Below are 24,189 nucleotides of genomic sequence, written 5' to 3' on the forward strand. Positions count from 1 at the left end.
CTTTTAGAAAGGTAACTGTTTTAAAATATTATTTTTCCATTTACAAACATAGTTATACAGAGACAAATTTATACATATCCAAAGAGAACATTAAAGTTCTTAAAATGAGGTTTTCCGTGGAGTTTGTCATAGCTGTTTGTCTAACATGCATTTAAATCTATCAACAAAACAGTGGCCTAGTAGTAACATGCTTGACTGTCAATCCAGAGGTTTGAAGTTCGAATCCTTGTCAAGGCAACGGTAATTTCTGACTCCGAGAGGCTATTGAGTGTCTTGCACCAAACTAACAGGCCAGTACCGCTTCTTCCTGAGAGGGGTTGGAGAACTTGGTGTAGGGTGACCCTTGACATTTGCGAAGAAATACCTTATAGACGGTTAGACAGGATGCAAGGAAAATGAGATGGACAACACCAAAGCTATATTGGTTATTTGCAAAAACAATATACCTACTGTTCTTCAAAGGCATGTGGGTGGGGGTCAAGAAAATATAAGTTTTAAATACTGTCCCCTTTTGACATGTATAAGCAACCTGCATTTATTAGCTTAAACACAAGAAATATTAACCCTTACCCTGCTGAATTCTTATAATGAACTTGTCCATCTTTCAATTTGGACAGTTCCATTAACTGTTAAAAGGGGTGCTTACCAAATGATACTGACTGAATGGCAAACAGTGCAGATTATGATCTACACAGGTCGCAAAGGCAGAATCAGTTGTGTCCAGCATGATAAGTGTTAAAGACACTCATCTTTTACTAACTACTGCATCATCAGACAATGAATAAGATCTAGAAAATTGTCAGTAACAAATAAAGTAATTAATAAAATAAACACATACCTGGTACCCAATTCAGCTAATAAAAATGCTAATACGTGTTTTGACTGTCTGTGCAACCTGAAATGAGAATATAAAATACCTTAGTATACATATAACAGATTACTGGAAGTCATTATAACAAGACAGTGATATAGTTTTCTATCATGATGAAATTAAATGAACAGAAGTTGTTCTATGGTAAATGACTGAAGGGAGGCAAATCCTATATAAATTTTACTACTGTTTTTGGGAACTAAAGTGGATAGGTTCCTTGAATATTACCATTTTAACAAAGATCCTCACATGTGAACAAGTTTTTGGAAGGTGCTATATTCTCTGTCTATCTTACATTACGGAACTGTTACAAGTTCAACATTTTCACGCAAACTCCACTTAACAGCAAATACCAGCCAAAAAACCCAACAATTTTCGAGTTTCTTGAAGATTTAACTCAAAGTCTCAGCAATCCTGTTCCCAGACAGAGTGCTGTGGCTTTCACTGCAAGAAATGTGTACCTCAGTGCACACGAGCCGTTTATAAAATATCCACTTCAACACACAACTCATGTTCAAATAGTGAGCAAGAATATGTAATTCCTATGTACATCTATAAATTACAAATGCCCTTTCGAAATTTTTACACCCACAGATATGCAGGAATGGGACTTACATTCTACTAATTTCAGCAAAATTTGCAAATGAGGTTCTTCTAGCACCTGCTCTGAGGACTTGAGGAGGTCTCATAACAATCTTCTTCTTCTCTCCCGTTACCATTTCCGGATTCTTTTCTCGTATAATGTCAAACACTCTAGTGAGCAACTGTTAAGATAGGAGAATTGACAATTTTAATTATCAGGAAGTGTTAAACAAATTTTTACTGACATGCCCTGCATTAAAAAGGGGCCTGTGAATGTTTCACCTAAGGAAAGGGCAATAAAATTTGCCAAAGTTTCTTTTAAAATTTCAACTTCACGTTGTTCTTGTAAATCTGCAAGGATTAGTCATGTAACTACAGTGCTGGACTGTCAAAGTGGATCATTTTTTTACATCAACTAACATCGAAATATTTTACAGTATGATAAATTATGAGTACAGTCAGAATCCAGCATTGTTTTAACACTCTTTCTTCCCCATTTGAGTGTACAAGTCAACAATATGTTGATTTTTCTCAAAAATTATTTGACCAATACTATTCAATACTAGAAAAGAAAATCTACTGTACAAGTCAACAATGAGTCAATTTTTCTCGAGAATTATTTCACCATAACTATTCAGTACTAGAAGAGAAAATCTACCTCGTCATATGAATAATCTCTGTCGGATCCTACCCAAGCCTTGCCCTTTGCACTTCCTGATTTCTTATCACCATCAGTTGCATCATCTATCAAATTTAGAGAGAAAATAAATCATAGTAATTTACCCTCCTTCACTTTCAAGTTTTACACTGGGCATATTATTCTCTTTTTAAAACTTTTATCCTGAAAATTTGGAAAAAAAACAACAACAGCAAATGATACTAATCTTGAGTCAGAAATGTCTCAAACATTTGGACAGACTCAATCAAATGAGCCACACTTATGAGAAAACCAACATAGTGCGATTGCGACCAGCATGGATCCAGACCAGCCTGCGCATCCGCGCAGTCTGGTCAGGATCCATGCTGTTCGTTAATGGTTTCTCTACTTGCAATAGGCTTTGAAAGCAAACAGCATGGATCCTGACCAGACTACGCGGATGCGCAGGCTGGTCTTGATCCATGCTGGTTCAAACGCACTATGTTGGTTTTCTCATGGCGTGGCTCAAATGGACTCTATTACTTTTCCTGGATGCATTCTATGCTTATAAAGGCTCTTCTTCATAGGATTTTATGAACTATCACAGCAGCAATCTATTAGTTCCATAAAAAAGTTCCCCCCTACTTCGATTCAGTGTTGTATATTTTCAGGTTCTTTTGGATCATGGAGTGCATCCAGTAATCTATGTAACAGAATTCCACTTAAGCCGGTGCTAGAGTGCATGAGGGGTGTTGCACTTTCCATTACCTGTCATGAACAATCAAACTGAGCCTGCTAATACTTTTCTTAGTAGCTTTCTATGCTTCCAAAGGATCTTCTTACAGACTTGATTAAAACAATATTCAGTCTTACCGGCAAACCCTCAAGTTAGAATTCAACTAGTAAAACCAGGCATACCAAATGCCCTATTTTGTTAAAAGAATAGACAGATTAAAGAAAATGGAGTAAAACAATACACCAAACTCAACACTTCTTGATGGCAAATACTTATCAGTCGCAGTAAAGTAAGGTTTTTCTTCTCTACAGCCACTTCATTTGACCAGAGTGATAATTTAATAATGGTTTCGGAATGAATTCTATAAATCCTGTCAAAATTTATTTATCGAGTTATAACGTAACAAGTATGGTCAGAGGAGAAATCTGAACATGTGAAGACTAAGCTTAAACACAATCTGAAGTACTCACAGCTTTCTTCCCCACCATCTGGTTCTGGTTTAAATTCATCAAAATCGACTTTTTTCTTTTTCTTCTTCTTCATTGGTAGAGACAGATCAGCGTCTGTTACACCTATATCGGGTACCCCTCCCCCATCCTCTACTACCTCGTCTGTACCGTCTGTCTATAAATGTCAGAACAAACTAAACTTTAATAACTGGCAATGGTATTCTATTGATTCTCACAAGTGCTGTGAAGGTAATGGTAAACTTGTTTTATTATTATATGATCAACAAACAACATGGATGGGCTAAAAAGCTCTTGTGCGACCAACATGGTATATTAGCCAGCAACAGATACTTACATTAGCTCATTTTGCCTCCAGGTCTAAGCATTTAAATAGCATGCACCAAGCAAAGGAGCTACCAGCACCCTTTACCCCTCCTTTCGTACGATGCACACTGGGAGCAAATCCCCGACATTCCATGCTCAAAGCGAGTAATCTACCACCGACCTTTTGAGACAGTACTACAGTCTACAGACTTTGCAAGCTGCCAGCCGCCTGAAAGGTCTGGCAGTTTTAGCCCTTATCATGCTGGACACTATTATGCCTTTGCGACCAGTGTAGATCATGATCAGCCTGCACATCCATGCAGTCCGATCATGATATGCACTGTTCGCCATTCAGTCAGTATCTTTTTGATAAATGCCCCTTTTAACAGTAAATGGTAGTCCAAGTTTAAAGATGGACAAGATCATTATAGAAATTTAGCAGGGTAAGGGTTAGAGCATATCTCACTCTGACAAATCTTTAATGTCCCTAAATGGATTCGATACATCAATTGTCATGCATTTCAAAAACTGGCTGACTTGTTTCCCATGATAAAAAATGTCACAAAAGGAATATTTACTGAAAAGTATCCAAGGCTACAGATTTTGTATAGTACTTCTAATTCTGATGGAACTTTTTTCTATATAAATTTTGACTATTTATTTCAGTAAGACAACTATTCTTTAGGTCCAACAAAAATTGCAATTTTCTGACCAGCTGTAAGGCAACCTGTGCACTCTTCCCTAAAATGTAGGCTTAAATGGAAGTTAGTTCATAGAACAGGATGTTTAGGGATAGCGTGACAACTTCTGACCGTTGTTGTCCCCTACATACATAAATATTTATTTGCACATGGTATACTTACTGGTAAAGCTTCTTTCAACTCATCCATGTCCATCTTTTTCTTCTTTTTCTTTTTCTTCAAACCACCAAAGTCCAGGGACAATTCTGAAATTTCATGAAAATGTTAATAGACATTAGATATATTCAAGACATTTGGAGCAAAAAAACCTGCTCTTCAACAAGTGTTAATAGTCCCGGTCATACTCATGTTAATGGCGTCAATCTGCAGCACTTTAATAATACTAAACTTTGAAAAAAAAGTTCTCAAACTAAAGGATACCTTCATCCACTGGTTTCTCTGGGACTTGTTCTGTGTCACCTCCTTTCTCTTCTGTAACTGTGTCTTCGGCAGGAGTCTCTGCTGGTGCATCTTCTACAGCATCAGGGTCAAAACCAGTCTTCTTTTTCTTCTTCTTCTTCTTCATACTAGGGTCAAATGGTAACTGAAAGGAAATGTGCAACGTTCTTAACTGAAAGAAAAACTGACTAAACAAGACTTCCTGAAATTTTGTCAGACGTGTGATTTACTCAGAACAGCTGCTATGACCTGTCAAATTATCACATTTATAATGGTAATAGTTACAATTTACAGGGTTTCTTAGCGGTACTGCCCTGTCGGCAGGGATGTATACTCAAAGTGTTTTGATTGGTCCATAGCCTAGGCGGGAGTTAAAACGTTGTATGGCAAACTAACAGCTTTCCACCCAATACTGTGGGAAAGTTACATTACAACTAACCAGCCCTAATTTACACATGACAAGTCAAAAGAAAATAGGAGGGGGGCAATAAAGCTGTTAATCATAACCAGCAGATATACAACATCGAGACAAAGTAGGGCAAATTGGCTAAAAGAGGCAAAATGTAAAGCATGGCTGAATTCAGAACTCTCTGTATAGATCTAGAAATACCTGCTACAGATATATTTGAACTTCTGTGTGAATGTTTTAAAGGCACTGAACCAACAAACAACAAGAGGACCAAATGGTCCTATGTCGCTAACCTTAGGAACATCTGGAACAAGAGGACCATGATGGTCCTGAATCGCTCACCTCTTCCCACATGATCCAGTTTTGAGTATGACATCGTTTTTTCTATTATTTGACATAGTGACCTATTTTTGAGCTCATGTGACCCAGTTTTGAACTTGACCTAGATATTATCAAGATAAAAATTCTGACCAATTTTCATGAAGATCCATTGAAAAATATGGTCTCTAGAGAGATCACAAGGTTTTTCTATTATTTGACCTATTGACCTAGTTTTTTAAGGCACGTGACCCAGTTTCAAACTTGACCTAGATATCATCAAGGTGAACATTCTGACCAATTTTCATGAAGATCCATTCAAGGGTATGGCCTCTAGAGAGGTCACAAGGTTTTTCTATTTCAAGACCTACTGACCTAGTTTTTGATCACAGTTGACCCAGTTTCAAACTTGACCTAGATATCATCAAGATAAACATTCAAACCAACTTTCATACAGATCCCATGAAAAAAAATGGCCTCTAGAGAGGTCACAACGTTTTTTCATTATTTGACCTACTGACCTACTTCTTGATGGCACGTGACCCACTTTCGAACTTGATCTAGATATCATCAAGATGAACATTCTGACCAATTTTTATAGAGATCTATTCACAAGTATGGCCTCTAGAGAGGTCACAAGGTTTTTCTATTTTTAGACCTAGTTTTTGACCGCACATGACCCTGTTTCGAACTTGACCTAGATATCATCAAGATGAACATTCAGACCAACTTTCATGAAGATCCGTTGAAAAATATGGCCTTTAGAGAGGTCACAAGGTTTTTCTATTATTTGACCTACTGACCTAGTTTTTGATGGCACGTGGCCCACTTTCAAACTTGACCTAGATGTCATCAAGATGAACATTCAGACCAACTTTCATACAGATCCCATGGAAAATATGGCCTCTAGAGAGGTCACAAGGTTTTTCTATTATTTGACCTACTGACCTACTTTTTGATGGCATGTGACCCACTTTCGAACTTGACTTAGATATCATCAAGGTGAACATTCTGACCAATTTTCATGAAGATTTCATGAAATATATGGCTTCTAGAGAGGTCACAAGGTTTTTCTATTTTTAGACCTACTGACCTAGTTTTTGACCGCAGTTAACCCAGTTTCAAACTTGACCTAGATATCATCAAGATGAACATTCAGACCAACTTTCATACAGATCCCATGAAAAATTTGGCCTTTAGAGAGGTCACAAGGTTTTTCTATTATTTGACCTATTGACCTAGTTTTTGATGGCACGTGACCCAGTTTCGAACCTGACCTAGATATCATCAAGGTGAACGTTCTGACCAATTTTCATCAAGATCTTGTGAAATATATGGCCTCTAGAAAGGTCACAAGGTTTTTCTATTTTTAGACCTACTGACCTAGTTTTTGAACGCACGTGACCCAGTTTCAAACTTGACCTAGATATCATCAAGATGAACATTCAGACCAACTTTCATACAGATCCCATGAAATATATGGCCTTTAGAGAGGTCACAAGGTTTTTCTATTATTTGACCTACTGACCTAGTTTTTGATGGCACGTGACCCAGTTTCGAACTTGACCTAGATATCATCAAGGAGAACGTTCTGACCAACTTTCATGAAGATCTTGTGAAATATATGGCCTCTAGAGAGGTCACAAGGTTTTTCTATTTTTAGACCTACTGACCTAGTTTTTGAAGGCACGTGACCCAGTTTCGAACTTGACCTAGATATCATCAAGGTGAACATTCTGACCAATTTTCATGAAGATCCATTGAAAATTATGGCCTCTAGAGAGGTCACAAGGTTTTTCTATTTTTAGACCTACTGACCTAGTTTTTGATGGCACGTGACCCAGTTTCGAACTTGACCTAGATATCATCAAGGTGAACATTCTGACCAATTTTCATAAAGATCCCACGAAAAATGTGACCTCTAGAGAGGTCACAAGCAAAAGTTTACGGACGCACGCACGCACGGACTGACGACGGACGCCGGACACTGCGCGATCACAAAAGCTCACCTTGTCACTTTGTGACAGGTGAGCTAATAATCTTACTGAAAGTGTGACTGAAGAAACTGTTTCATACAGGGAGGAAATACGTTAGAAACATGAACTGAAGTCTATGCAGGACAAAGCGTAACACTGCACTAGCGTACCATTTCGCAAAGAGCTATAAAAATAAATAGATCGGCAACTTGAAAGGCATATAGATCAAATATCGCCAAAAAAAAAACGTGACAACTGAATGAGATCTTGTTTACCGGAAGTGACACATTCTCCACACGCCATTTTGTATGCGAAAGCAATTATTCATTGGTAAATTAATTATCACCATAGGACCACGCTTCTTTTGATGGTAAGAAACGTGTAATTTGTTCTTAAGACTATTTCACATTAAACTAATGTTGTTTTAGAAGCTTACATGTATTTTAAATGTAGTTTTAAAGGTACAAATTATAACTCCATGCTCGCCGATGTTTGTTTTTACTAAGATAATGCCGGTTCACGCCCTGACACGAGATCACGCTAGATCACAGCCAGTTGCCATTCTGTGTATTTTATACTTCTTTGCATTTCAGGACGAAGCGTACCACACATGAAATATATAATGTGAAATCAGTAATAGTGGGACACTATTTAGATAGGTGTTAATAACACATTAACCTGCCCAATTATCATGAGTACATTATGAGCTTTTAAATTACTTTAAATGTTCGAGTATATTAAACAGAACTCGTGAAACTTTTTTTACTTCTTTTTAAAGTATTATACTACTTGTGTTGGATTAATATCTTTAAACAAAGTACTAATTAATTATTGTTTTATTCTAATTAAATACATGTCTTCCATATTAAAGTAGATCTACATCATGTATTTTTTTATTAAAACAATAGTTGGCAAATGTTTATTTTTTTTCACTCTATGGTACGCTTCGTCCTATAAAGTGGTACACTTTGTCCTGGTACTCTTGTGCAGCGGTACGCTTCGTCCTACATTCAACTGAAGTGATATTTGAATCAGATATTCATCCGTGCATACATCAGAGAAGGTTTGGACTTGTTACAGACTATTTTGAATATATTTTTTTGTTTGTTTGTTGACACTGTGTTCAAGTTCCGCTAAATACCTTTACTTACGTATTATACTTAGTAAAGGTATTTAGCAGAACTTGAACACAGTGTATATACATACAGGGCGTTCACTGGGATTTTAATAGTTGGAGCCACCAGTTTAGCCACTTTCAAAATTTTAGAGCCACTTTGAGCCACTCCATTTTGTTGAAGCCGTGGTCTGTTTTGTATGCATAAAGAAGGGATATGTGTATAAAATAAACAACATAATACTTATTACACTTACTATATTGTATGTAATATCTTTTGTGTTTTATATTTTCTTATAACAAATAAATAAATAAATAACAATTTTAAGTCTTTTTATCAATGATGATACGAAATTAAATTAGCATGCTTATTAACAACACAATCTCATATTCATCATATATATTAACTTTCAACTTAAACAGAAAGATGTGTATTTATAGGGATTTTTCGAGAGCTCTTAAAAGGGCAGGGTACTGTTAACAAGAGCACTGCCTTGCGGGTGCTGACGCTCATCTGATTTTTTTTGTATAATAGAAATATTGTCCTACCCATGATAGCTGATTACTTGCTATCGGTTTTATCTACCCGGGAGAATATCAGAGAGGCGCGAAACTGGAACCACACTTCCGGATCAAATACACAATAACGTGGGTAGGGATGGATATCGTTAAGGACGAAGCGGTCCGATACCGATACCAACGAAACGATACAGTATTTTTAACGATACCGATACCATGCTTTGTAGTACATCACATAAGCAATGATTTGCTTAGTATTATATACACCTATAGATGTAAGTAGATATACATGAAAATTTGCTGTGATAAATAAACATTTTAAGTCTGTTAATGGAATGTTGTATGTATTAGATTATGAAAGAGTAAAAAATAAACATATCTTACAGACTAGTTTTCCAAAATAAAAATCTAGAGCAGATACCTCGCTCACTATGCAATTTAAATCTATGAATACACTCACTGTAGTAATGCTTTTAAAGCTCAGTACTGTCTAGAACTGTTAAACTGAACACTTATTAGCTTTCAAATTACCCCTCTAACACGTTAGACTCATTCTCACTCATGATAATCTTCGACTAGGTTGACTAGTAATGTTTTTAAAGTGAAACACTTTGCAACACTTTTTTAATTGAACAATAACCTTCAAAACACTTGAAACAACCAACATTCCAACAATAACATTATTTCTAATGGTTCGCGAAAACCGATTATTTGTTTATGTAGGTTACTGCTTAGTCTCATAATTTTTTATTTACATCATTTTTTTTTCATTGGTTTTAAAAGAAAACTACAAAGAAAAATAGTGTCGTATATTTTGAAATTAAGTATTGGTTTATGTTGTTTAAAACGACGGGAAAAGAAGTATTTCAGGTAATATTTAGCATACGAAACTATTCGCACGGTTAGCTCTCCATGTCAAGGGATGTTACTCTGAGCGGTTTCACAGTAAACAATGTCGATCGCATTATTATGCTATTTGCTTAAATTTCTGCTTTATTTTATTACAGATTTTGTAAGAATTTTGTTTTTACTTTTATGGAAATACCGAAATCGGAACCGGTTCTTTTACGAAACGGTATATACCGGTACTTTTCGAAGTGATTATTCGGTATTGTACCGATACCGGGAACCGGTATCCAACCCTAAACGAGGGGAACAGGGTGGTAACACTGCCCGTTCGGGCTTTAGACATAAAAAATAATGTTTCTTGAAAAATAATGAAGATATTTCTTTCAAACTTGGTCCATTAATTAAGCATAACATATGACGCATACTAAGGTAGAAATAACTTTGTTGCCTTCAGTTTTGTTAGAATTACTTCCCTTTTTCAGTTTTTATGATGCATAATTTTTGAAGTCCAAAAAAATTATGTTTTAATGCAATGTTTAAAACAGAAAATGGTTCAATGGGTTTCTGTTGCTCAAAACTTGTGCGCCAATACATTTATTCTATGTATTTAAGGTTAATACTTTGTTTCTAGTGCCGACGTATGAACATTTTTTTACAACTAACATTTTTCTATAATGTTGTTAGTGAAAGCACAGTAAAACGTATACATTCATGTACCAGCGCAATAATTTAGAGCATTGAACCCTTTTTTGTTTTAAACTTAATATTAGAACATATTTTATTTGGACTTCAAAAATTATGCGTCATAAAAATCTGAAAAGGGGAAATAATTCTACCAAAACTGAAGGCAACAAAGTTATTTTTATTCTAATTTGTGTCATATGAAATGCTTAATAAATGGACAAAGTCTGAATGAAATATCTTTACTATTTTTCAAGAAATATTAGTTTTTATGTAGAAAGCCCGATCAGGCAATGTTACCAGCCTGGGGAAAAAATGAAAATTTTTATACAGTATGTGGAGCCATGTTTCGCCACTCAAGATTTTTTGGAGCCACTTTAGTCAAAGTTTGAGCCAGTGGCTCCAAATGCGATAGGCAGCGGCTGCCCTGTACATATAATATATAGGACTCTAGTATAGAACATAAACAAGAGCTGTCACTAATGGTGACAAATGCCCCCGCAGCACCTTGACCTTTGACCTGGTGACCCCAATGTTAGTAGGGGTGGTGTACTCAATAAGTACTATCAGCATGTGAAGTTTGAAGGTCCTGAATGAAGTGGTTTGCATGTAAAGTGCCTTCATGCAAAAAGTTAACGTTGGCCCCTGTGACCTTGACTTTTGACCTGGTGACCCCAAAGTCAGTAGGGGTGGTGTACTCAATAAGTACTATCAGCATGTGAAGTTTGAAGGTCCTGGGTGCAGTGGTTCGCGAGTAAAGTGCCTTCATGCAAGAAGTTAACGTTGGCCCCTGTTACCTTGACCTTTGACCTGGTGACCCCAAAGTCAGTAGGGGTGGTGTACTCAATAAGTACTATCAGCATGTGAAGTTTGAAGGTCCTGGGTGCAGTGGTTCGCGAGTAAAGTGCCTTCATGCAAAAAGTTAATGTTAGCCCCTGTGACCTTGACCTTTGACCTGGTGACCCCAAAGTCAGTAGGGGTGGTGTACTCAATAAGTACTATCAGCATGTGAAGTTTGAAGGTCCTGGGTGCAGTGGTTCGCGAGTAAAGTGCCTTCATGCAAAAAGTTAACGTTGGCCCCTGTGACCTTGACCTTTGACCTGGTGATCCTAAAGTCAGTAGGGGTGGTGTACTCAATAAGTACTATCAGCATGTGAAGTTTGAAGATCCTGGGTGCAGTGGTTCGCGAGTAAAGTGCCTTCATGCAAAAAGTTAACGTTCGCCCCTGTGACCTTGACCTTTGACCTGGTGACCCCAAAGTCAGTAGGGGTGGTGTACTCAATAGGTACTATCAGCATGTGAAGGTTGAAAGTCCTGGGTGCAGTGGTTCGTGAGTAAAGTGCCTTCATGCAAAAAGTTAACATTGGCCCCTGTGACCTTGACCTTTGACCTGGTGCCCTCAAAATCAGTAGGGGTGGTGTACTCAATAAGTACTATCAGCATGTGAAGTTTGAAGGTCCTGGGTGCAGTGGTTCGCGAGTAAAGTGCCTTCATGCAAAAAGTTAACGTTGGCCCCTGTGACCTTGACCTTTGACCTGGTGACCCCAAGTCAGTAGGGGTGGTGTACTCAATAAGTACTATCAGCATGTGAAGTTTGAAGGTCCTGGGTGCAGTGGTTCGCAAGTAAAGTGCCTTCATGCAAAAAGTTAACGTTGGCCCCTGTGGCCTTGACCTTTGACCCCAAAGTCAGTAGGGGTGGTGTACTCAATAAGTACTATCAGCATGTGAAGTTTGAAGGTCCTGGGTGCAGTGGTTCGCGAGTAAAGTGTCTTCATGCAAAAAGTTAACGTTGGCCCCTGTGACCTTGGCCTTTGACCCGGTGATCCCAAAGTCAGTAGGGTGGTGTACTCAATAAGTACTATCAGCATGTGAAGTTTGAAGGTCCTGGGTGCAGTAGTTCGCAAGTAAAGTGCCTTCATGCAAAAAGTTAACATTGGCCCCTGTGACCTTGACCTTTGACCTGGTGACCCCAAAGTCAGTAGGGGTGGTGTACTCAATAAGTACTATCAGCATGTTAAGTCTGAAGGTCCTGGGTGCAGTGGTTCGCGAGTAAAGTGCCTTCATGCAAAAAGTTAACGTTGTGACTAACGAACGAACTAACGAACTAACGGACGGACAGTTGAAAACTAATATGCCTCCCTTCGGGGGCATAAAAAGGATTTACTGTCACCTGTGCGGTGTCCAGACGTTTCCCCCCCCAAGACAGTTCCTCCCAAGACTTTTCCCCCCATTTTGGGGGGGAATTGTCTCAGCTTTTAGGACGTTTCACCCCCAAATTCATTTAAGGTATTAAAAGATGTCATATAACATACAGGCTAATAGATATGTAACAAGAGCTGTCCGTAAGACAGCCAAGCTCGACTATTCGAAATATTGTCCCAGAAGCAGGAAAATATTACCCAAAAAGGTTAAATATCAAAAGAGTTTTAAGTTCAAAAGGGGGAATAATTTTACCAAAATGCATATCAGTTATGGGACTTGCTGCTATCAACTAGTTTTATAACCCCAAAGGCACATGTGAAGTTTCAATTCAATATCTGCATTAGTTTTGGAGATAGAAACTTGCATGTAAAACTTTAACCAGAATTTTCAAAGTCCAAAAGGGGGCATAATTTGCCCAAAATACATGCCAGAGTTATGGGACTTGATCCAGTGAGGTAAGTAATTGATTTAGAAAAAGAAAAAATAAGTTTCAAATCTATATGCCTTTTAGTAATAGCTGTATGTACTTGCATGCAAAACTTTAACCAGAATTTTCTAAGTCCAAAAGGGGGCATAATTTGGCCAAAATGAAGGTCATAGTTATGGCACTTGCTGCTATCAACTAGTTTTATAACTTGCATGTAAAACTTTAACCAAAATTTTGTAAGTCTAAAAGGGGGCATAATTTGCTCAAAAAACATGTCTGAGTTATGGGACTTGACCCAGTGAGGTTGGTAATTGATCTAGAAAAAGAAAAAATAAGTTTCAAATCTATATGCCTTTTAGAAATAGCTGTATGTACTTGCACGCAAAACTTTAACCAGAATTTTCTAAGTCCAAAAGGGGGCATAATTTGGCCAAAATGAAGGTCAGAGTTATGGCACTTGCTGCTATCAACTAGTTTTATAACCCCGAAGATACATGTGAAGTTTCAAATCAATATCTGCATTAGTTTTGGAGATAGTAACTTGCATGTAAAACTTAACCAAAATTTTCTAAGTCCAAAAGGGGGCATAATTTGCTCAAAATACATGTCTGAGTTATGGGACTTGACCCAGAGAGGTTGGTAATTGACCTAGAAAAAGAAAAAATAAGTTTCAAAGCTATATGCCTTTAATTGATGGCTGTATGTACTTGCATGCAAAAACTTAACCAAGGTGTGACGCCGACGCCGACGCCGACGCCGACGCCAGGGTGAGTAGAATAGCTAGACTATTCTTCGAATAGTCGAGCTAATAAAATGAAAGATATGTATGGAAATAAAATATAATGCAGCAATTGTTTTTAAAAAATGTGTTTAAAAGAAAAATACCAAAATTTGGTAAGGAGACATACATAATACATATACATATATATATATACCGGTATACAAGTTTTAATATTAATAATAATTAGTATGAATTGGGAAAAAATACCAATTACTCATTATTTAGCCCATGACGGTTGTGAGTTACCTTAAATAGGTATATATATGTTTGCACTCATTAAAAGTTTTGTTTTTCAAGTTTGCTAAAATGAAATATGGATTACGTAAATTGATTTCTTTTATGTTTCTTTGATGTATACCTCCTGAAAATGGTAGGATTTTTGGGTACTTTAGTCTTAGTCAAATATTTGTTACTCGATGTTCCATTAACATCATTAAATTTTAGAGTTGCATCACTTACACTTTAAATAGATGTTATGATCTGCTTTTCAATGGGAAAAATATAAAGAAGAAGTTCATCACTTAACGTTCCCAGTTAAATTCTATGAACTATAATTATATTTGAAGATGATTTTATTTACAAGAAGTACTTGATAATAATATTTACTTTTCTTTCAGAAATTTATAATAAAATCTAAACATTAAATGAAGTCTTCAATCTAAATTAAATGTTTGATTGGATTATCTCACATACTAAATGTGACATTTATCACCTTCAGTAATTACCATTTAACACTTCATTAAGTGAATGCAACAACAACAACAACAACAACAACATTTAATTCAGCATTAAACACCTGAAAGGTGTATATAGCCAATAATTTACAAACATATACAATTGTGAACTTGAAATGATGCATTAACACCATAAAATATAAAAGAAATTTGTCAGAGAAGTATAAATCATACTATCCATCCTTTAAATTTTTGAATTATTTGCGAAGTATATAAATTTTGCTAAATTATTTACAGTACTTTTATTATGTTCGGACATAAGGTTTTCAAATTTAAACATATTTGGCCAATGACAATAGTATCTTTTAAAATATTTCTGTCTTAAATTTCTAAACTTGGGACAAACTAACAAAAAATGATATTCATCTTCTAATACGTTCATGTTACAATTGTTACATAATCTGTTTATTCTATCTATGTTATTATATCTTCCAGTTTCGATGTTTAGACTGTGCGAAGAAGTTCTGAACCTACTCAATGCAATTCTGAAACGATTGTCTGATATAAAATTCAAGTAGTTTTCAAAAATAAAATCGTGTTTAAAACACGCATACGATATAAGCCGTCTAGAATTGTTGATACTTGCATACCACCTCTGCATATAGATGTCAAGAATACGTTGTTTAATAACCTGAAAACTGACATTCATTTGTTTCTGGCTTAACCATACATTTGACATTCCTATTTCATCAAGCAATTGTTTTATGTGATATGCCCAATTTGAACCATTATAATTATTTTGATTATCCGCATCAGTACTTAACATGCTGTACACATTAAAAACTGTACTATTTTCTGGTAAGTTTAAGATTTTAAGCCAAAATTTTATCATAATTATTTGCCTTTGTACATACATCGGGTATCTACCGAGCTCCCCGTATAAACAATCCCGGTTAGTCGATAATTTTACCCCGAGAACTTTTCTACAGAATTTGGTATGAATAAGTTCAATATCTTTACCTTCATGATAACCCCAAACCTCGGCACTATAGTTCATAATAGAACTGACTAGACTATCAAAAAGTTTACATTTTTGGGATGCTGGTAGTTCCACTTGATTACATACGATAAAAAGATTATTTAATGAGAAAGATGCGTGTTGTGCCAAGCGTTTCTGTGTACGATTCCAGTTATTATTTTTAAAGAAATATACCCCAAGATACTTAAATGATGTAACAATATCGAGCTTAACGTTATTTAAGTAAAAATCATACGTTGTCCCCCTATTTCCCGATTCAAATATCATGACTTTAGTTTTATTTGAATTTATTTTCAAGGACCATCGATTACAATAAGTTTCTAAGTCATTTAACATAAGTTGTAGTGATTCTGGATCTGTCGCAAACAGTGCAGTATCGTCTGCAAACATAATAAGGAAAAACTGGATTTCATTGACACTAATTATCCCATCTAAATTTGAATTTATGTTTTCTTTCATATCATTTACGAAAAATAAAAATAGCAGAGTCGAACTAGGATCTCCTTGTTTCAATCCGATCCCCGATTCGAAAAACTCAGACGTTGTCTTGTGTCTAACACAAAATTTTACGGTTTCATACATAGCTCGAAGAGTTCTAACAAATCTAGAACTGATGCTTTGATGCAGAAGCTTACTTAAAAGAAGCGTCCTATCTATTTTATCATAACATTTTTCAAAATCAATGAAGATGCAGTAAAGTTTTTTGCGATCACTTAATACTTTTGAAATTAGCGAATGTAATATGAAAATACAATCCACCGTTGACTTGCCTTTCTGAAACCCAAATTGGTTCGGATTGATTTTGTCGTATTTGACAGACCATTTCGTAAGGCGGTTTAGCAAAATTTGAGAATAAATTTTTCCTAAGATATTAATAAGGGTTATTCCTCTGTAGTTTTTTGGGTCATCAGCATTTCCACTTTTAAAAACGGGAACAATTATGCCTTCACCCCAGATTTTGGATATTCAGCATTCATAAACATCTTGTTAAACAATTTAAGCAGAAAAGGGCTTATCAGATCAAAAGAACACTTAAATAATTCCGCAATTAACTGATCGAGCCCAGGGCTTTTTCCATTGTTTTGGAAAAAGACAGCGTCCTTTAATTCTAACGGAGAAATTTCTACGTCTAATTCTTCATCATATTGGTCGTGTATATCTAAATTTTGTAAATTGGCATTTAGACCCCCGAACAAAGTCTGAAAGTGATTGCTAAGATCGTCTAAATTTAAATTATCTGACTGTATATTCTGCTTTTTGTATTGTTTCTTTATATGTTTCCAGAATTGCTTAGGTTTAGATTTAGCGATATCCGCAATTTTCTTTCCCTCATCAATTTTATACTTTTTCTTTTCGCGGAATTTAACTTTATTATACACTTTCCTTGAGTCAAAGTAATTCTGTCGAAATTGTGCATTATTTTTATTTTTCAAAAATTTGTTTCGTGCGCTGGAAAAATTTTTTCTCGCTTCATAACATTTAGCATTAAACCATTTCTTTTTCTCGTAATTAAGAGCTTTCTTACGTTATTTGAATTCTGTTTATTTAATCTGCCAAACACTGAAAATGCAGTGTCTTGTATTAAAGTAGTGAATTGCCCTACGGAGTTATCAATACTGTTATTTTCAATATTTTCACTTAACAATTGAAGCGTGTATTGTTGCTCGGCTAGACGATCAATAAATACTTGACCTTTAGTCTCGTCCCAGACAATACGCATTTCCTCGTGCGCATTATCTGTAGGTAAACACTGTGTAGATGAAATATCAAGAACTACTTTTACAGGTGTATGGTCTGAAAATTCATTCAGCGGAAGGATTTCAAAGTCAGAAATGATATCAATGTCGTTTATATTTAAGATGAAATAATCAACAACACTATTTCCGTTTCTACTGTGAAAAGTAAAATCTCCTATATTCGCATCTCTTTTTAATCTACCGTTAGCGATAATCATGTTCGTAGATTTACATAAATTCAGTAACCTTGTACCGTTGAAATCTGTCACGTGATCTTTACTTACGCGCGGTGAAATGTGGGTCAAGTTTAACAGCTGATCGCTATCAATATACCTGTCAAAATGTAAATAATCAACCTGATTCGAAGTACGGCTATTAAAATCGCCATTTAAAAAGACCTTGCCTTTATTTTGATATTTTTCAATACCTGTCTCAATAATATCAAAAATATCTATTTCCTGCCTATTTAATACTTTTGAATTTTGTGGCGGAATATATACATTACAAATAAAAATATCATCTGTCAAATGGAAATGTGACTTAAGTATTTTTATCCATACAACGCCACATGCAAGTTTTTCCACAATCTTAATTTTGTTTCTCAAAAAATGCTTAAAGTATACTGAAATACCACCGCTGTAACGGCCTTTCCTAACGTTCTGTGACTTATTTCCATATAAATGTTCACTATCAAAACCTTTTATTTCTACATTTAAACTAGTTTTCTTTGATAACCATGTTTCTGATGCAATAAATATGTCATGATTATACACTATATCCAAAAAGTCAGGATCAATGCAGTGGATCCTTTTCTGTAACATTCATCAAAGGAATTGCCAGTACAATTTGTTTACACTCAATTATTACTTTGAGAAATATCAATTAAATTGAAAGTTATGTATTTGCCTGTTCATATGTTTCAGCTTATTCATTCATTTTTAAAATGTCGGAAAATATGCGTGCGATTCTAATTGCAAAATATTCAGTATTTAGAAATACCTTACTCCTTTCTGAAAAGAATTAACATGTTCAAAAAGAAGATTTCCCCTGTGCAAAAAGTAGTTTTCTGTATAATGGCATCAAATGTAACCAGGATATTTTCCTGTCATATTAGAATTAATCAATTATTATTTTTGTGTCTAAGATAATTTTGCTGACATTGTAGTTTTCATATTATTATCAAAAAGCATCAAAGTCAGTAATATAAAAAGATATAACTCCTTTTCATGAAAATTTTAATTTGTGATTTAACCATTTTAGTAATATTGTGTTGAAAAAAGCATTACTCATTTATTATATAATTATGTTCTAAGTTAACAGGTCAGAATAAAAAAAAAAAATTTTATTTCACTCATTTCATGAATGTACAAATCATTGGGACATTAATTAACAATATATTTGAGGCTCATAAGAAAATTAATGATATGATTCAATTCTCATTAATTAACGAATCAAATTCACAAAATGTGCAGGCTGATCAAGATCTACACTGGTCGCAAAGGCAGAATCAATCACGCCCAGCATGATTAGGGTCCAGCCATTTGCTATTTTTCAATATTTGCTAGTCCCTTAGGTTATTAAAACCACATTAATGCACCTGTCAATATTTTGCCCGCCCAGGGGGGCGGCGGGCCGACCCGGGGGAATTTGACATTTCAAAAATTTTGTTGTCTAAATCCCCACCCTAGGGACAACCTTTTTTGTCTAAATCCCACCCTAGAGCCTGGTTGGTACATCAAATGTTTGTCAAATTCCCGCCTGTCGGGAATGGTCTTCTGTCTAAAGTCCCGTGTATGCCCGCCGCTCCCCCGGGCGGGCAAAATATTGACAGGTGCATAATTTAAAACTGATTGGACGGCACACAGCCATGGACATTTTTCTTGAAAGATTTTTGGTTATAATTTCTGCTAATAGCATACATGCACATATTGTTATATATAACTAAAGGAAGTTTGATTGGCAAAAGCTCATTTTTAATCTTTGCTAAATCTTGACCAGAAACATACATTTTTTTTCTACAAAAACTTAAGTACCAAATACAGAGATTGATTTTCAATGATTTCTGCTTACAAGTGTCTTTATTATGTAAATTGACTATTTTGCATTATTATTTTGAATAAAAACACAGTTTTACAATGAGATTATAGCCCTAATCACTGCCGTGAGTAACTTACTACATTGTATTATTATCATGATTACTGCTACAACAACAGTGTACACACAATGGTGTACTAGAAGTGAGCTAGGAACTTTTTCAAGAATTGGTATCTTTGAGGAAATTTACATCAAATTACATACAAATATTACATAATTTACATCATGAAAAATAAATAAAAATACATTAAAAGGGCAATTAATGATCATGATGATTAAATACTCTTTTAGCTTGGTGTTGCTCATAAATAATTTGAAAATGTTTGATTCATTAAAGAAAAATATTCCATTTGAGAAGTAAAGACACCTGTAAAAAAAGTCATACCCAAAATGTTAAATAAGTCAAATAGAATAATAAAACAAGATGTTTTTTTTAAATTATTTTCTGACTGTGTCACTGCTATGTATGAAGTATGTATAAGGGTCACTTCAACTGTGTGTCCCACTATATCATAAATGTTCAAAACTTTTATCTAAATCATTCAATATAAAAAATATCTCCTGCAAACTGGTTTGTAGCCATAAATATCATAATCATTAAACACCTGTGTGTTTAATCACAGGTGTTAATTTAATCAAAAGGTGTAAATCACACCTTTTGATAATTTAATTGCTAAACTAAAGGGAGTTCACATTTACCAGTATGTATCTGAGAATTTGCGTCTGACTTGAACAAATTATATATAATTATGAACATTGATTAAAAAAAACATAAAGAAAAGGAACTGGAGTAAAAGATAATTTTTGTTAATATATTTGAAAACAATTCCACAGCTGTTAACCAAATTCATTGAGGCCATACCTCAAAATAAATGATGAAATTAAGGGATAAAAGGTCAGCATGCCCACTCATTTTTAAAGTTGAGGGTACATGTACCCCCTGCTTTTGCAAAATAGGGGTACACTTCAAAATTTGGGGGTACACTACATGGCAGATCTGAAAATTTTCTATTTAACTACTGAAATTTGTATATTACGTTTTTTTGGGGTTTTTTTTTCATACAGAACTCTCGTGGGTAAGGTATAACAGATGAGATAATTTTAGAAAATGTAAAACGTTTTTCCAAAGTTAAGATAGGAAATTCTGAATCAAAAGACTCCTCCCTATATTATACTAAATATAAATAAGTTTTCAGCAAGGTTCATGTATTCCCAATTTCGTGAACGGAACACGATTCGTCCGAAATAGCATACAGTCAACTGGAGACTGGTAAAATTCGTCCATCAATAATAAATGCCCAAACTATTACAAATATGCAATGTGTATCAAAATTGCAGTTAAATATCGAAAAATAAAATACTGTTAACCTTTTGCTGAGTTTATTAAAGCTAAAATGCCTTTTTGCCTTTCGTATCCATTCTTTTTTTGCACACGACCCGTGTGACGTCCGACTAAAACATTTACCAAACCCCTCTATACAGCTGACAATTACGCCGAGAATTCGGTGATGGAAACGAAATTATAACATTCGTGGACCGGATCTGCGTTTTAGACCATACCAAACAATTGGCAAGTGCGCGATGAAATAAACAGCGATTTGGTAGCTGAACTGGAGTTCCGAATCTCTGCGTGCATGTACCCCCAACAAGTGATTTTTATGCGTGCATTTGATATTTTGTGCGTGATTCACGTACTGCAGTGCGTGAATGGGCATGCTGAAGGTTGACTCAACAAGAGCTATATTTTTCTTTAAATGTCCAAAGTATATCACTAAATACTTGCTGCAGTTCATTACAAATGTACACTTTATTTCAATACAATCAAAGATTTAATATTAAGGTGTAATTGTTTAAGAAACAAATTATTTAAAGATTGGGGGTGAAACATCTTGGGTATAACTAAACTGGGGGGGGAAACGTCTTGGGGGGGGGGGGGGGGGGGGGGGGGAATGTCTTAAGGGGGAATTGTCTTGGGGGGGGGGGGGGGGGAATCGTCCGGTATTCCACCTGTGCCGTGGAAATTATAAACAGAAATATTATTCACATATTTTTTGAGGGATTTCTGGTTATTTTATTTCCAATACTTAAATAAATGATAAGCAACTTCCATGTATACCTTGTTGGTTTTTCGAAGCTAGAATGTGTTAAAAAATAAATTTTCATTCTCGACCCGAATCCAAGCATGGGGGCCGCCATGTTTGATTTCAACATGCAGTCCCTCGCCGGCATGTAAGCACTTTTATTTCCCATTTACTTACCATCTCTTCGTCAGCCATTTTCAATAAATTAAGTAAACTTCCAAAATATTCTTTTCAATACACAATTATTAGGAACTTTGTTCACAATTTTACATATGTTTCACAGCTGATTCGGCGTTGCATCAGTTTCAGCTAAGGTGAAGGACACGTGCTGATACGGCATACGTCACACTTAATTCGACTCTACAGTATATGGTTTATCAATAATATGTTACTTGTGTCTGGTGTCGGTCAATTGATTATAAAACAAGCTGTTCTCTGCCGATTATTTATTGTTAAATAATAAAATGTGCAACACCTCTGACGCTAAAGTTTGTTTTTATCAATTTATTTGAATTCAAATGTGGTTCATTCAAGGGTTCGATACGCTAGGCAATCTTTTATCAACAGTTTATTTCACATTCTAATATGACTAGCAATGCTTAAATCATCACAACGATATTATGTTGACGTCGCGTCAACATGATATTTAGCGCCATGTATGCATCTAGAAATAGTGCTTTCAAATTTGATCAAATATTTTACTAAACAGCATGTTTAAAACGAAATGTCACATTGTACAACTGTCTTGATTAATTTACACACATACTGAGTTGGTTATTCGCTTTACAGAATAATTCAAATATCAGTGAGATCACGATCAGACTACAAGGATGTGCATGTTGATAATGATCTACACTGGTCGCAAAGGCAGAATCAATCGTGCCCAGCATGATAAGGGTTAAGGATACAACCAGTTATGGTTGTATTTATATTTTCTTAGTCAGAATCATTAAATTTGGACAGTACCATTAGGTCAAGTTGCGTCTACTCGGCATGTCCAATCATCCCACGAAGTTTTAACATTCTGGGCCTAGTGGATGGCTGCTAGTGGTTCTCAAGTTATGGAAACGGGTTTCCGTGTTCTAGCCCCTGTGACCTTGCCCTTTGATCGAGTGACCCCATAATCAATAGAGGTCATTTACTCTGTACGTCCAATCATCCTATGAAGTTTCAACATTCTGGATCAAGTGGTTCTGAAGTTATTAATGGGAAAGTGTTTTCCATGTTCAGGCCCCTGTGACTTTGACCTTTGCTCAAGTTACCCTAAAAACGATAAGGGTCATCTACTCTGCAAGTCCCATCATCTTATGAAGTTTGAAGTTCTATGTCAAATGGCTCTCAAGTTATTGATTGGAAACCGTTTTCCATGTTCTGGTTCCTGTGACGTTTACCGTTGATCAAGTGATCCAAAAATCAATAGGAGTTATCTACTCTGCATGTCCAATCATCCTATGAAGTTTCAACATTCTGGGTCAAGTAGTTCTCAAGTTATTGATAAACGGCTTTCCGTGTTCAGGCCCTTGTGACCTTGACCTTTAATCTAGTAACTCCAAAAATAATAGGGGCCATCTACTTTGAAAGCCCTATCACCCTATGAAGTTTGAAGGTTTTAGGTCAAATGCTTCTGCAGTTATTGATCGAAAATGTAGTGTGACTGACGGATGGCCCCTGTGACATTGACCTGTACTAGAGTAATCCCCCAAAATGAAATGGGGGTCGTCTACTCTGCACGTCCTATCGCCCTATGAAGTTTGAAGGTTCTTGGTCAAATGGTTCTCAAGTTACTGATCAGAAATGGATTGCCATGTTCTGGCCCCTGTGACATTGACCTTAAATAAAGTGACCCCAAAATCAAGAGGGTCATTTACTTTGCATGTCCAATCTTCCTATGAAGTTTCAACATTATGGTTCAAATGGTTCTCAAGTTATTGATCGGAAATGGTTTTCCATTATCAGGCCCATGTGACCTTGACCTTTAACCGAGTGACCCCAAAATCAATAGGGATCATCTACTCCACATGTCCAATCATCCTGTGAAGTTTCAACATTCTGGGTCAAGTATTTCTCAAGTTATTAATCGGAAATGGTTATCCATGTTCAGGCCCCTGTGACACTGATCTTTGACGTAGAAACCCCAAATATAATAGATGTTGTCTACACCGTAAGCTCTGTCACTCTATGAACGTTGAAGGTTCTGGGTCAAAGGATTCTCCAGTTATTGATCGGAAATGAAGTGTGACGGACGAACGGACGATTATCTTTAAACACTGTTATAACATTGCAACTTATGCAAATGATTTTTTTTTCTGACTTGGGAGAGAACCATCATCGACTGATTCCCTTGGACATACTCTGTGTCATCTCCTTCCTCTTCTGTAACTGTGTTCGACGGTAATCTGGGCTGGTGTATCGTACGCAACACAGAGATAAAACAGTTTTCCTTTTCTTATTATTTTTCACACTATGGTCAAATTGTGATTGCAAATAAACGAATTCTTGATGTTGAAAAAAAATCATAACTGTAAATGAGAAATTTTAATACTCTCTCAGT

General features: G+C 35.7%; 1 protein-coding gene across 2 annotated transcripts in view; it reads right to left on the bottom strand.

Moving 5' to 3' along the window:
* Positions 1 to 24,189, bottom strand: part of LOC123549247 (eukaryotic translation initiation factor 2 subunit 2-like) — a 33,202-nt gene that overhangs the window by 4,242 nt on the left and 4,771 nt on the right. Inside the window, exons 1-7 of one of the 2 annotated variants that reach the window (XM_053545541.1) lie at positions 21,816 to 21,974; positions 4,721 to 4,883; positions 4,463 to 4,545; positions 3,297 to 3,450; positions 2,112 to 2,197; positions 1,487 to 1,635; positions 839 to 895 (exon numbers count right to left, since the gene is read on the bottom strand). In XM_053545541.1, coding sequence (XP_053401516.1) covers positions 839 to 895; positions 1,487 to 1,635; positions 2,112 to 2,197; positions 3,297 to 3,450; positions 4,463 to 4,545; positions 4,721 to 4,883; positions 21,816 to 21,833 — 710 coding nt within the window. In that variant the 5' untranslated portion in view covers positions 21,834 to 21,974. Of the gene's footprint in view, positions 1 to 838; positions 896 to 1,486; positions 1,636 to 2,111; positions 2,198 to 3,296; positions 3,451 to 4,462; positions 4,546 to 4,720; positions 4,884 to 21,815; positions 21,975 to 24,189 lie in introns of those variants that run through there. The other variant, XM_053545542.1, reaches the window with a different exon arrangement.

Source organism: Mercenaria mercenaria, chromosome 6, assembly GCF_021730395.1.
Source record: "Mercenaria mercenaria strain notata chromosome 6, MADL_Memer_1, whole genome shotgun sequence".
Classification (NCBI taxonomy): Eukaryota; Metazoa; Mollusca; class Bivalvia; order Venerida; family Veneridae; genus Mercenaria; species Mercenaria mercenaria.